The 13163-nt window shown below is 42.2% G+C and overlaps 2 protein-coding genes across 2 annotated transcripts; both read left to right on the top strand.

Moving 5' to 3' along the window:
- Positions 1-931: 931 nt before the first annotated feature.
- aplnr2 (apelin receptor 2) lies at positions 932-2383 on the top strand (the record flags this gene model as incomplete). Its single annotated transcript, XM_079163479.1, has 1 exon — positions 932-2383. The coding sequence occupies one exon, from the start codon at positions 932-934 to the stop codon at positions 2381-2383; it is 1452 nt and encodes a 483-aa protein (XP_079019605.1).
- A 1480-nt stretch (positions 2384-3863) lies between these two features.
- hdac10 (histone deacetylase 10) lies at positions 3864-11273 on the top strand. The gene is made up of 21 exons (XM_079162507.1): positions 3864-4053; positions 4153-4249; positions 5228-5362; positions 5462-5558; positions 5665-5762; positions 6006-6110; positions 6201-6269; positions 6360-6486; positions 6871-6936; positions 7031-7090; positions 7332-7421; positions 7505-7611; positions 7687-7754; positions 8271-8496; positions 8641-8731; positions 8835-8920; positions 9038-9094; positions 9228-9309; positions 9886-10074; positions 10177-10336; positions 10441-11273. The coding sequence occupies exons 2-21, from the start codon at positions 4185-4187 to the stop codon at positions 10470-10472; spliced, it is 2010 nt and encodes a 669-aa protein (XP_079018633.1). The 5' UTR covers positions 3864-4053; positions 4153-4184; the 3' UTR covers positions 10473-11273.
- Positions 11274-13163: the final 1890 nt, after the last annotated feature.

Raw genomic sequence — 13163 nt, forward strand, 5'->3', positions numbered from 1 at the left:
ATGGAGAGAGAAGCAGGAGGAAAAGTCAAAGAGAGAAAGTGGAATGAGGGAAGGCAGGGTGAGAGGGCAGCTGCTGAATTTTGCTCCACAATGATCATCATCACGCCAGCATCTCAGTAGAGATTTCATCGTCCAAGCCTGAGGTAAGTGTCAGTTGTGAGCCTCATCATAACGCTACGATGCCATGTTTACATGCAAAACATGCAGTTAGATAAAGCCTCTAACCCAAATTTACTGTATGAATTGAAAAAAAATGTTTTGCATACCGTGAAAAATAAGCAAACGATTCACATGCTGCATTATTAGCATACAACATATTTCTTAAATGATAAATTGTCAATGCATGGGAAAGGCTCATTGCCTCTTTAAACTTATTGGGAGCTACTGAAGACTATTACTGCGATGGGAGAATCTGGTCTCGCTTGTAGCGGTCGGCAAAAGCAGAATGTCTTTTTCAAGAGACGCCTGTGCACAAGAGAACATGTACAGTATGAGCATGGAGAAGAATACATATCATTTACACACACTGATGACATTTCAGTGTTGTTTGCAAAAGTCTGTTTACAGCATTCTTGGGCAGATTAGTGTAAAATTCCTGGACTAAACTTCCAAAGTAAGATGTGCGTTGCTTACTTTTGCCTTGTTGTTACATGCTGTGCACGTACAGTATTTACAGCATTTGAACCTGTTGCAAACGTTTTAAGAATTGAATTGTGTTTTGTTGAATTTTCAGACCATCCGAGTCAACGGACTGAGGAAGAAGTGGGACTGAACAGGGGGATAATCCACTACTGGAATGTGGGCCCAGAAACAATAATACCACTGCAGGAGACTTTTTGCTTCGAGACATTATACTGACCAAACTTCAGCTTGCCAGGAAAGTAGTGGGACCTCGGGTGATTTAAAAAAGTGGCAAATGATTTAATGGAGGATGGACGCACAGATACCAGACACAGACTTCCTCACCTCCCCCTCTCCTTCTCCCCCTCCACTCTTCCACTGCGACTACAGCGACTGGTCTCCCTCTTTCTCCATTATCCCGTCCGTCTACCTGCTGGCCTTCCTGGTTGGATGCCTCGGCAATGGCCTGGTGCTGTGGGCCTACCTGGACCGGGCTGATGGGAGGGGAACTGCAAAACTCTGTTGCGCTGGCATTTTCAGAAGCAGCCTGCAGAACATGAACAGCGCTGGTAGATTTCACCCCAGGTCCTCTCCTCAGAGGAAGACAGAAAACAGTGGCTCTTCCTCCTCTCACTCCTCGGCCTCGTCCTCGTATCCTCCCTCCATCCCTCGTCCCTCCCGCTCTCTGACGGACTCCCTCATAGCCAGCCTAGCGCTGGCTGACCTCTGCTTCCTTGTGACTCTCCCTCTGTGGGCGGTCTACACAGCGATGGGCTACCACTGGCCTTTCGGGCAACCGCTCTGCCAAATCAGCAGCTTCCTCACTGCGCTCAACATGTATGCCAGCGTGTTCAGCCTGAGCATGCTCAGTGTGGAGCGGTACTGGGTTCTGACCGGACGCCGGCACTCCAGCCATCATGCCCCGCAGAGGTGCCCCAGCAGGGCTTTGTGGATACTTGGAGGGGTGTGGGTGCTGGCGGGGGTGCTGGCACTTCCTGGTTTGCTACTGCGCTCTGTCAGGGAGGTGGAGGTAGACCCTGAATCTGATTATGATTGGCAGCTGGAGCCGGTTCATCCTACTACTGACTCTGGAACAATCTTCCTCTCCTGCCAAATGGATTACTCCATGCTGATTGGAGCAGAGCTGGAGGAGACAGATCGAGAGCAGGCGGAGATGTGGTGGGCGGCCGCTTTGAGTGTTAAATCCACTCTAATCGGCTTCCTGCTTCCTCTTGTCATCTTGCTGGTCTGCTACTGCTCATTGGCCCAGCTCCTGAGCAGACATTTTGGGCGGGGCCCTCGTCCTGACCGCAGGCGCCAGCGAAGACTCCTCAGGGTCATCGTCACTTTAGTGATGGCTTTCTTTCTGTGCTGGCTGCCTCTGCATGTTAATAAGACTGTTTCCATGCTGCTGGAGTTTGGTTTTGTCCCCGACTCCTGCTCTTTGGATCAGATTTTACTGGCTGCTCAGCCGTACGTCACCTGTTTAGCTTATCTCAACTCCTGCCTTAACCCTCTCTTGTATGCTGCATGTGACCCGTCGTTCAGGAAGAGATGCAGAAGAGCTCTTCTCCTGCTGTGCAGGACGTGCAAGAGAGGAGGAGGAGGAGAGGGAAGGGAGGGAAAGAAGGACGAAGAAGAGAAAGACGAAAGGAGTTCAGCTTTTCCCTCAAGAACACAGGAGGAAACAGCAGATAAGACAGAGGGAGGAGAGGAGATGGTGGGGGAGGTGGGTGCCATGATTGCTGAGATAACTGCTTGAAATGGAAGAATCATCTAATTTCACATCGTGGAACCAGGACATCGGGCCATTTAGTTTGCCGCCAATAAAACATGTGTGATACACTTTTTCAGTGTTGTTAAAGACGAATGCCTAAGTGGCCTGAACTCAGACTCTGGAAGAAACTGTGTCAGAGGTCAATATTTTCAAAATAAACATCCTTCTCAAATGAACATCCACAATTTCAGAGACAAAATTCCAATCCACAGTTTTCCCACAGGAACAATCCACCACTTCCTAAAAGATAGTTGATCGTGTTGCCAGACCAAAATGTTCTCATGTCATCTGATCTGTTTTTCATAATGATATACTCTGAGTTGTGTACTGACTTGTCTTGCACTGTCGTTTTTATTTCTATTAAAAAAGGATCATGTAACTCACATTTTGTCTTTTGATTGTGAGAAAATATAGTACAACCATAAATATGTAAAAAAAAAAAAAAAAAAGAATCTGATGTTACTTCAGGAGAATAAAACTGAGAAAATATCGGACAAAGACAGAAGCATAAAACATTTGAAGTGAAGGTGGGTGTTCAAATGACGTGTCTCTAGCAAAGTAAAGATACTATTATAAAGGTTCTTACCATATGTGCAAAGTAGATGTGTGTGTGAGTGTTTTGATATAAAAACTATGGTCTTTTTGCATTTGTGGCGACCATTTCTATCTAAACCAAAGCGTCTTCTAGCCAGTAAACTCAAAACACATCTACATCAAGCATTTAGCAATATAAAAGTAAAGAGGTAAAGAAGAGAAGTACCAGACCCAGTGGCGGCTGGTGGAACATTTTCTAGGTAGGGCCATCCAATCAATTTCAGCAAACATCCCAGTATGATTTAATGCAAAAAAAATTAAGGTATCAAACACACATTTACTACTTTGCAGTTAAATATTTTACATTTATTCCAACATGAAAAAAAGCAGTAAATAACACTTTGATAAAAACGTCAGGACATCTTATTTTAGTCACCCTCACGGGCAATTCAGTATAATATATATATATATACAGTGTAATATATATCATATAATAATATTCAGTATAATATAAAACACACACATACATATATAGTATATAACAATGCTCCTGCTTTTTAAAAAATCTATATTTACGCTTCCCTTTGATCATGGATGCTGTCATGTGTTTCCATGCAATCCCTTATAGCAGGAGGACCCAGTATTAGTGTTTGTGTGTGTGTTTGTAGACAGTATCTGTCTTCCAGATGTCCCTCTAATGGGCCTCAACACAGACCTGTGTGACCGGGCGAATTCAACCACAGCAAGAGGTGACATATTAACTACCTCAGACTGGTAAACAACAACAAAAAAAAGGAAACTTGCATGCACTTGCCAGACCCCACCCAGAGGATGGCGCTAACGAACTATTAAACTGTTTAACAACCTCAACAAAACTCAAAGAAGACTTATATGGCTACTGTCGAAAGTCCAAAAATTACACACACAGCTACAGTGCTGTCCCAGTCGTATTTACGCCATTTCAATCCCGTGCAGTCTCTCACACTCAACCATTTAACAGGTGACGGCAGTAAATGCCCGAGGGTTCAGGGTTTAAAGCATCTGGTTTACAACATTGGGATTTGGGCCAATCTTTGGACTTTTTGACCGCAGTCTGTGGTGTTGTTGGGTGGATTTCAAAGGTTTGTTTAGCTGCATAACATATTCTCCGTCCTACTGACTTCGTGCAATGATTGCAAACGAAACTGTTGCATTGATGATGAAACATTTGTCGTATGCAGTTTGACAGGTTTGAGAAATAACGTCGCGGTTGATGAAGATGGGAACAGCATTGTTATATGATGAGGAGATGACCAAATACAAATTGCTCTGGATTGAGTAAGTAACTGTTGAATGAGTCACACTTAATTTATTATGTTTTATGGTATATTTGAATTGCCACGACTGCGCGTCTTAACGCTCACGTTTGCGCACGTTTCACCTGTTTTCATTCACCTGCGTCCATCGCGTTGGTAGCATGGGTGTAAAAAGAGAAGGTTGGTACAAGTAACGCTAAACTGTAGTTAGACTCGTTACCTCGTTTAACGTTATCTTTATCTGATTCGTGTCTTTTAAATAATGGTAGGAACTGAAGTTGCGGTTAGTCGTGTTGCTGCTGGCCGGGGGGACAGTTAACGAAGTGCACCCGCAGCGTTAGCTTCAAAGCTAACAGCTGTGGTCATACAACGTTACCCTCTAATCACTGAGTTTATTTCCTCACAAATGAAACGCGTAAAGTTATCACATGTACTCGTTGGGTCTTTGTTTTGCCGATAATATCGGTTTCATGCAGTGTTGTTGTTACTTTGCACTCTTTTCAGCACTTTATTTACTTTTGCATGGCTAGCTCTCACAGCTGTCAGACGCTGTCTATTAGGTTGGTGTAATGCAGTACACGTTTATACGTTTACACGGTTTAACATAATCTCACATATTTAGAAACAACTCTTCTGTTTGTATTTTGTACCATATGGTTAGTGTATACACTCATCATACACCAAACAAGCACAACCCCCCCAAAACACTAAACTTCTCCAATAAGGTCACCACTGTAGACCACAAGAGGTGTGAATGTCATGCACTGTATGTGTTATCAGCACCAATTCATAGTTTTAAACAATGTGTATTCTTGATTTAGGGGAAGGTCCACTGCTTCTTGACAGTTTCACATCTGTTTCTGATGTTTGTGCTCAAAAAGTGCAAAAATGAAATTGCTAAACTATGACTAGCTCATAGTGTACAAATAACCTAATTATCAACGAAATGTCCTTAACTTAATATAATTGTATGGACCATCATTTTCATATTTTTTTCCAGCCATGCATGTAAGATTGAGGTACCTGAGCGCCTGACATTGAGTCATGAAGCTTTGGTTAAGGCCGGTCTTGCGGATCGATGCGTCGCCGTACCTGTGCGCGAGGCGACCGACGCAGACATCCTGCTGGTTCACAGGTCGGTCCTGATGTCGACAGTTCACTGTTCTTCCTCTTCTTGAGGCTGAAATAAACACCTGAAGCCACTCATCTACATGCACTTTGCTGATCTTAACAGTGAGGAGTATTTGGAGGCAGTGAAGAAGACCCCCGATATGACTCTGGAGGACATGAAGGAGTTCACCCTGCAGTATGGTGACGTCTACTTCCACCCAGTTAGTCCTGATATTCTTGATAGCGGAGTTGCAGCTGTTGCCATTTATTCATTTCTGTAGGTCAGCTTCACTCCTAACCCTTCATCTTTCTCATTTACTGTCCTAGAACATCTACCACTGTGCCAAGCTGGCTGCAGGCGCCGCACTGCAACTAGTGGACAGTGTTGTGACGGGGAAGGTGAGGAACGGCATGGCTCTGGTCAGGTGAGGCCGTTGACCCCTTAGACAAAGCAGTCCTGATATGTACCCTGATGCTCCAGTGAGCGTCTCTCTTTGTTGTTGTTGTTGTTCTATCTTTGGTGCTACTTAAGTGCTGGCCTCTTTTTCTGCTTTTTACATCATTCCAAACTGAATACTAAGCATTTGTTTGTAAGTTGTCTTTTGTTCCCGGTAGTGACTAAATGATTTATCCTGACATGTATATCGCTCCTCTGTCATTGTCGACAGACCACCAGGACACCACAGTATGCGCAGTGCTGCCAACGGGTTCTGTGTGTTCAACAATGTGGCCATAGCAGCTCGATATGCCAAACAAAAATATGGCATGAAAAGGTGACTTGAGATTGTTTTTGTTTGTTCTTGACAGACGTACTGTATTAGCTCTGCCGCGATGTATTCAGTTATTTCTTCACATATTTTCAGGGTGTTGATAGTGGACTGGGATGTACATCATGGTCAAGGGGTGCAGTACTGTTTTGAAGATGATCCAAAGTGAGTCCTTGCTAACTGACTAGTCAAGTTGTTTACGTTGCGGTTGTCTTCTGGCATAATACATTCTGAATACTGCATGTTATTTCCCAGCGTGCTCTATTTCTCGTGGCACCGCTACGAGCATCAGAGATTCTGGCCTCAACTTAGAGACTCAGACTACGACTGTGTTGGCAAAGAGAAAGGGGCGGGATTCAATATCAACGTACCATGGAACAAAGTAAGGAACCATAGAGATACTTAGAACTTATTGTGGGGGATTTTTAAATTTGCTTTATGGAATTTCTGCATTACCAATAATGTAAATTATCCTGAAAATGGCAAAACATTTATTTTTGATAAATAACAATTAAGGCTGCAGCTTATGTTAACTATTCATAACATTGAATGGTTATTTAAAGAATAGTTTAATGTATCAAATTATAATAAAATATGCAGTTTATACAAAAGAGCAAACGAGCAGCATCACCGATTTTTTTTAAGCTGAAACCAGAAAATGTTCTTGTAGTATTTGCGTTCATGCTGTAAACCATTTGTTTGATGGTTGTGTGTATGAATGTGTTATTTATTTATTTATTAATGAGGTCCCGTTGTGATGATTCAGGTGGGAATGAAGAACAGTGACTATCTTTCGGTCTTCTGTCACGTCCTTCTGCCAATCGCATACGAGGTAACTCATTGAAGAAAATTCACATCTCGCCAACAGATACGGATGTGTTGGATATTATTTAACTTATGACTGATCATGTGTTTCTTTGTCACAGTTTAACCCAGACCTGGTCCTGGTGTGTGCAGGCTTTGACTCAGCCATTGGTGACCCAGAGGTACTGAATATAAATATCATAAAAGTAGACTTTATGGCAGAAAGGTTTTATTGGATTTTTTGTGGGATACCTAATAAAGTACCCACTGAGCGTATAGCTTCATGTGCATCCTTGCACTTATGTCCTGTTGCTCTTTCATCTCTCACGACTTGTGAGACCTGTAGAACTCTGTGTCCAGTCTGTTTGCCCCCATTGGGGACATTTATATGGTGAAGTGACGTCAGTGGGTCTTTATTTTCAGGGTGAAATGTGTGCCAGCCCCGACATCTTTGCCCACCTCACTCACCTCCTGATGAACCTGGCAGGAGGGAAAGTGTGTGCTGTGCTGGAGGTCAGGCCACAGATACGTTACAAACACGCTACCATTCGGCCGGAGGAACGTTTGGTTGTAAAAGGTTTTATTGTGTTTTCCAGGGAGGATACAACTTGACTTCCCTCCCCCAGTCTGTGTGTCAGACAGTTCAAACTTTGCTTGGAGACCCGGCGCCGCGGCCCGCGGACCTCGATGGTCCGTGCACAAGGTCGGTCTCGCGTCAGTTAAATCATGTACGCCTGTGTTTTTACAACTGTAGTGAGTTAATTGTTCCTATTTTCAGTGCACTTGAGTCCCTTCACTGTGTCCGATCAGCTCACAGGCAGTACTGGTCCTGCCTCAAACATGCAGGTATAACATCCACGTTATTCTTTTTGAGCTTTTTCATCTATTCCTTAAAAATGTGTCTCATTGATTTTAGGATAGCACTCTTTTAAATGGTGTGACTCATTGACAGTTTGATCCAGCAGAACCAGATATATGGGATCTGTTTGAAATTGCGAATCAACATACTATTTATGCTAAATATGACATAAAATTGGTGGATTTTGTGTATGCGAGAAATGCCCGGATGTACACTAGATCAGCAAGAATTTGTGAGTATGAGACGTGAGCTTATTGGACATTCTCCACCGAGTGAAAGAGGGAATGTTGATTTACATTTGTGATACACAATTTTCTCTTAACGATAGCTCGGACCGGTAACATTGTGATCGATAGTCATGTGCACATGCCCACAATGCAACTGGGCCACTGTTCGCTCTGAGATTCAGGCGTGTTACACTAACAGCGGCTAATGTAGCCTCGATCAGAGATGACTTTTCACTTCATTTGCTTCATAAAATATTTCATTTCTCCTTTCCCCAGCTGAGCTGCCCACCTCTGAAATCAGCACAAAGTGCATTAAATTAGCAGAAGAAGAAGAAGAAGAACAAGAGGAGAAAAGTGCAGAGAAAGAGGCGTGGCCAGAGCCTCTGAAACGCGTCACTCCTCCAGTTCGCACTGCTGTAGTCCTCCCTGACAGTGTGGCTTGCCCAGACGGATGTGAACGCTTCAGCTCATCAGAGGACCCGGTCATACTCGACAAAGTCAGGTAATATTTTTCATAATTTAACTTTTATGTCTTATTATTGACACAGGAAGAATGTCACAGGAGGCGTTGCATTTAAAAGAATATTTAAAGTCATGATTTTGTCTTTATTATTATGCAAAACATATATTTTTTTCCCACTTTAAGGGAGAATTTCCTCAAAGGTTCAGATGACAGCGACGCTCTCACAACCCTCTCCAGTCTCACTGCCCTTGTCGAGAAAATGGAGAAGAATGAGGTACCATCTGGATATTCATGTTTGTGTCTCCTGTGGTATGATCTGCTTTTCTGCGCTGCCCACATGAGCTGCAAGCTGATCGTATTTAATCACCACATCTCAGATCTGCAATGGCTTGGCGCTGGTCCGAGACGTCTCCACGGCGAGGATGTGTGTTGTCCAGCAAGCCGCAACTGCTCACCGCAACCGGTATAGCTTGTTAGCTTAGCATAAAGACTGTAGCTCAGAATGTAGAACTCTTTCTTTAAATACTGTTTGTTTGATGAGTAAATCAGGCTGATTTGATACCACTGTCTCCTCATGCAGGGTTCTGATCGTGTGTGTTGGAGACGCGGTGGACCAGAGTCCAGGCACAGACGATGGGTGAATGTCATTTGTGTGTTCCTAAATTAGACTTTGTGTTCAAACTTTCCCCCTTGAGCTGATGGGGGGGGAAAAAAGACATTTATCTGCAACAGTATGAACAACGTGATGACAGAAATCTTTCCATCTTCAGGAAAACACTCCTGGTGCAGTTCAGCAACACGGAGTCAGGGGAACAGAAAGGCAAATTTCACATTCCTGTGTGTCTGAAGGAGGTACTGCGTATTACAACAGTAGAAATCACCATTCAGAGGATATGTGATGTCATATCTTCTTTGTGCGAGTAGGACTGTAGGGAATGCTAATTCAGTATGCCACATCATGACATCTTATATACCTCCTAATATGAATATGTTTTAATTTAGGCCACTATATTGAGTTGACTTATTTAGGTCTGGCCCCTCTTAGTCAATTAGTTGTTATGGTTGTAGTCAACCAATATTTCTTTAGTTTATTAGTTGTTTTTTATGCTTTTTTTTTTTATACCGAATGACTTATTTTCAAGAAATGTATGAAAACATCTCTGATTAAAAGTGGTGCTTTTGTGTAATTCTTTGTGGCTTAACTCAATTTTAGAGATCTGTCGATTAAATTAAATAACCAATTAGTGTGTTAAGTCGACCAAGAATTTCTTTGGTTAACGACAGCCCTACTTTTGTTGATTAAACTTATTAAAAACAATCTAGAGTTTTTACAATGTACTGTGGAATATTTTAGTCAGTGTTATATAATAATGCTGTCATGGTTCTGCCCCTCTTTGCATGATGTGACGCGTGTTTGTCTTCTCACAGGGCTGCAGTGACGTGTCAGGGTTCACACTAGCTGTGTTGGGCCTCCTCCTGCCTCTGGGATACGAGTATGACCCCAGTCTGGTTCTGTTGGTTCGGACTCCGGGTAGCGGACTGTGTGACGCTGCGTGGCAACAGCTAACGGGCCTGCTGCAGGGCCTCGCACAAGGACACACACTGGTGCTCATGCAGGTAAGAAGAAGAGGTATACGTGTTCATCTTTGCCCTCATTTCTTGGGGCGTTTTAAATGGCAGGTGTTCTACTTTAGTGGTCGGTAATTTTTTTAATTTCAGGAAGGTGAGAAGGCTTGTGTCAGCCCCACGGCCTCCTCTCTCCTCGGGGTCGCCGCCCCCTCTCTGGGGAAGCTTTCTGCTCCTCTGCCAGAGGACGTGGAGGCGCTGGAGAGACTGAGACACAGACTGCAGGCCGACTGGAAGCTACTGCAGACGACAGGTGAATTCACAACAGCAGCATCACATAGCAACATTAATGTGACTTCCAGAGAGTTTGAAACAACCTGTACTTACTTAAGTGGAACTTCTGTCTCCTAAAAACAGCGCCAGGAACGGCAGGAGGTGAAGAGAAGTGAAGCCGACCCTGCTCCTTTTTTATTCAGAAATCAGTTGAAGCACATCAATCAAAATGTCTTTATAACATTTTTGTATTTTTTGATAAATAAAGTGTATTTCTTAAAAGACACATGTTTGGAATTAATAAAAATCTTGTGAACCCCACGATTGATGGACTTTAAAGAGCTTTTGATGCATAGATTATCAAATCAAATGTCTTAATCTATTATGATTTAACAAAAATGATTTACATCTGTAATGTCTAAATACTGGACAAATACAGGCCTGTGCTATGAGCTCTTATATCTGTGTGAATTTAACCCAAATCTATGTTGACAAAAGTTAATATTTTATGTTTACTGGGGGCACATTTGTGATATTAAATATTATAGAAGGTTAAGAAAACTTAGCCTCAAATGTTTATACATAAAAACCAAGTAATAAATCTGAAATAACTTTTGTGTTGATCTTGTTACAAACATCGTAATCTGTGGTTTGCAACTGTTTGCATCCAACAAGTGTTTGAGTATGTTTGCAAAATGATTTTGGGTGAATGTTCTTCATTCTCTGTGAACAGAGAGAATCTATCTAGTAATTACATTTAATCAAGTTCTGCACTTGACTATCATTTAGAAGTTTGTACGTAACTTCAGTTTTTCCTTTTAATGCTACTTTGTCCTTCGACTCCACTACATTTCCGGGGGAACTTTACATTTCACAGCTAAAGTTACTAATTACTAATAAAGATTTACACACATACATTTTTTTTTTATAGTTTATAGTTGCGCTGTAAACAAAATGAACGCAATAAAAGTGAACTCCTCGACCAACTAGAGCTTTAAAGTCTTGCTTGTATGTAAATGTATCTTTTATATTTGATTCATTATAATATTTTAACACTGAGACATCATAATGAATACTTTCCTTTTGATACTTTAAGTAGATTTTTCTGTCGATACTTGTTGACTTTTTCTTTTGTAAATGTTTGAATGCAGGACTTTTACTTGTAATTAAGTATTTTTATAGTGTAGTACTGCTACGTTTACTTAAACAATACTTCGGTCGAATCTAAGCTCTTACAAGCTTTTGGAGGATTTTAAACTCCATTTTATGGTCTTCATTTATTGGAAAGCTCAGAATGCTGAGTTTGAAGTTGGTTTCCCTCCACTATTTATTTATTTATTTAGTGTCATATTTTACATTCAATGGATCACAATGCTTTCTTAAGACCAGATTTGGTAAACTCTGTTCCTCATCCTGCCGTTGAGAGGCGCTGTGGATGACTCCTCGGTAAACATTGATGCAGATGAAGCTGTGGACACATGTGATTCATTCGTCTGTGTTGATGCACGGACAGACGCCGCTTCCTGCAGTCTGCTGTCTGCCAGTGAATTTGGTGGCTTTTGGATCGCGCACCGGTGCCTCGAACGCATCACAGAGAGGAGTGACAATTTCTAACAGACATAAGAGAGAGAGAGAGAGCACACAAACGCATCACACTGAAAGATGTCTGCGAACACCAGTGCGACCACGCAGTCCGCGAAAATGAAAAAGGACGAATCTTTCCTCGGGAAATTAGGAGGAACCCTGGCGCGGAGGAAAAAGTCTAAAGAAGGTAAGTCATTTTTGTATGACATTCGCATATCATGAAAGGCCTGTTTGTGTTTCCCTTGTTGGGGTTTCTGTCCATGGTGCTGCAATCACATGACGCGCTATCAGAATACTCTCCTCTGGGACATCAAGGCACTTTAATCCACTGCACACCCGATTCACAACACATGGAGACATTTAACCTTCTGCGGTTCCCTGCTGTGTTGATCTTGGTCAATGTTTCATTCACATCCCCTCGATGAGTGTCCTATAATTTAATTAGAGGTTCAATCATTCACACATTTGTTGTTTAATAGTTCAAGTGAATAAAGGAGAGGCGAGACAAAGTCCTCTTAGCAACTCCACAGTCATTTAACATGAGGCAATGCATATAAATAGATCATATGGGCACTTGTGACGGGAATGCAAGGTTATGAAGATAAAGGTGTGGGAGGAAGACTCTGCTCTCACTGTGTTTTCTAAATACTCTCGAACTTATTGTCAGGCGTTGGCCAAACTATTTTCTGCCCTCCCAAATGCCAGACACTGTGCGGTAAAACAGACAGCTGCAAGGTTTAACGCCTCAGTGTGTCTGTCTGTGTGTGTGTAGGTGTCTTTCTTCACTGTGTGTGTGTGTGTGTGCTCACAGCCATGTGTTTGTAATCTCCATTAAAGGAGGTAGACATACAGTATTCATTTTTTAGGGGCCTTAGGAGCCTCATTAGATTACATCTCATCTAAAAACGAAACAAAGCAAGGGGTTTCCACTCATTTGAAAGTTTAGATTCAACAGTTTGAATTCTCTTAAATCAAACTGTTCAAATAAAATGTGTAGTTTGCCCTCTGAAGTCTGGCGGGACAGCCACAAAAAACTCTGGTTCCATCTTCTTTGAATGTGGAGTTGTCGCTTTATGTTTTCACATCATTGTAAATGAAATATATTTGCATTTTAGACCCGTGGTCGGGCATTAAAAGTAGCAGTTTGTCACCTTCGTCTCTGTTTCTATACTATTATAGACTCAACGATGAACAAATGAATTGATCATGAAAATAATAGTGGGTTTCAGCCCTAACATATACAGTATATGTAATAATACTGTCATGCCAGAGAGGAATACAGT

This window comes from Pholis gunnellus (genome assembly GCF_910591455.1).
Source record: "Pholis gunnellus genome assembly, chromosome: 7".
Classification (NCBI taxonomy): domain Eukaryota; kingdom Metazoa; phylum Chordata; class Actinopteri; order Perciformes; family Pholidae; genus Pholis; species Pholis gunnellus.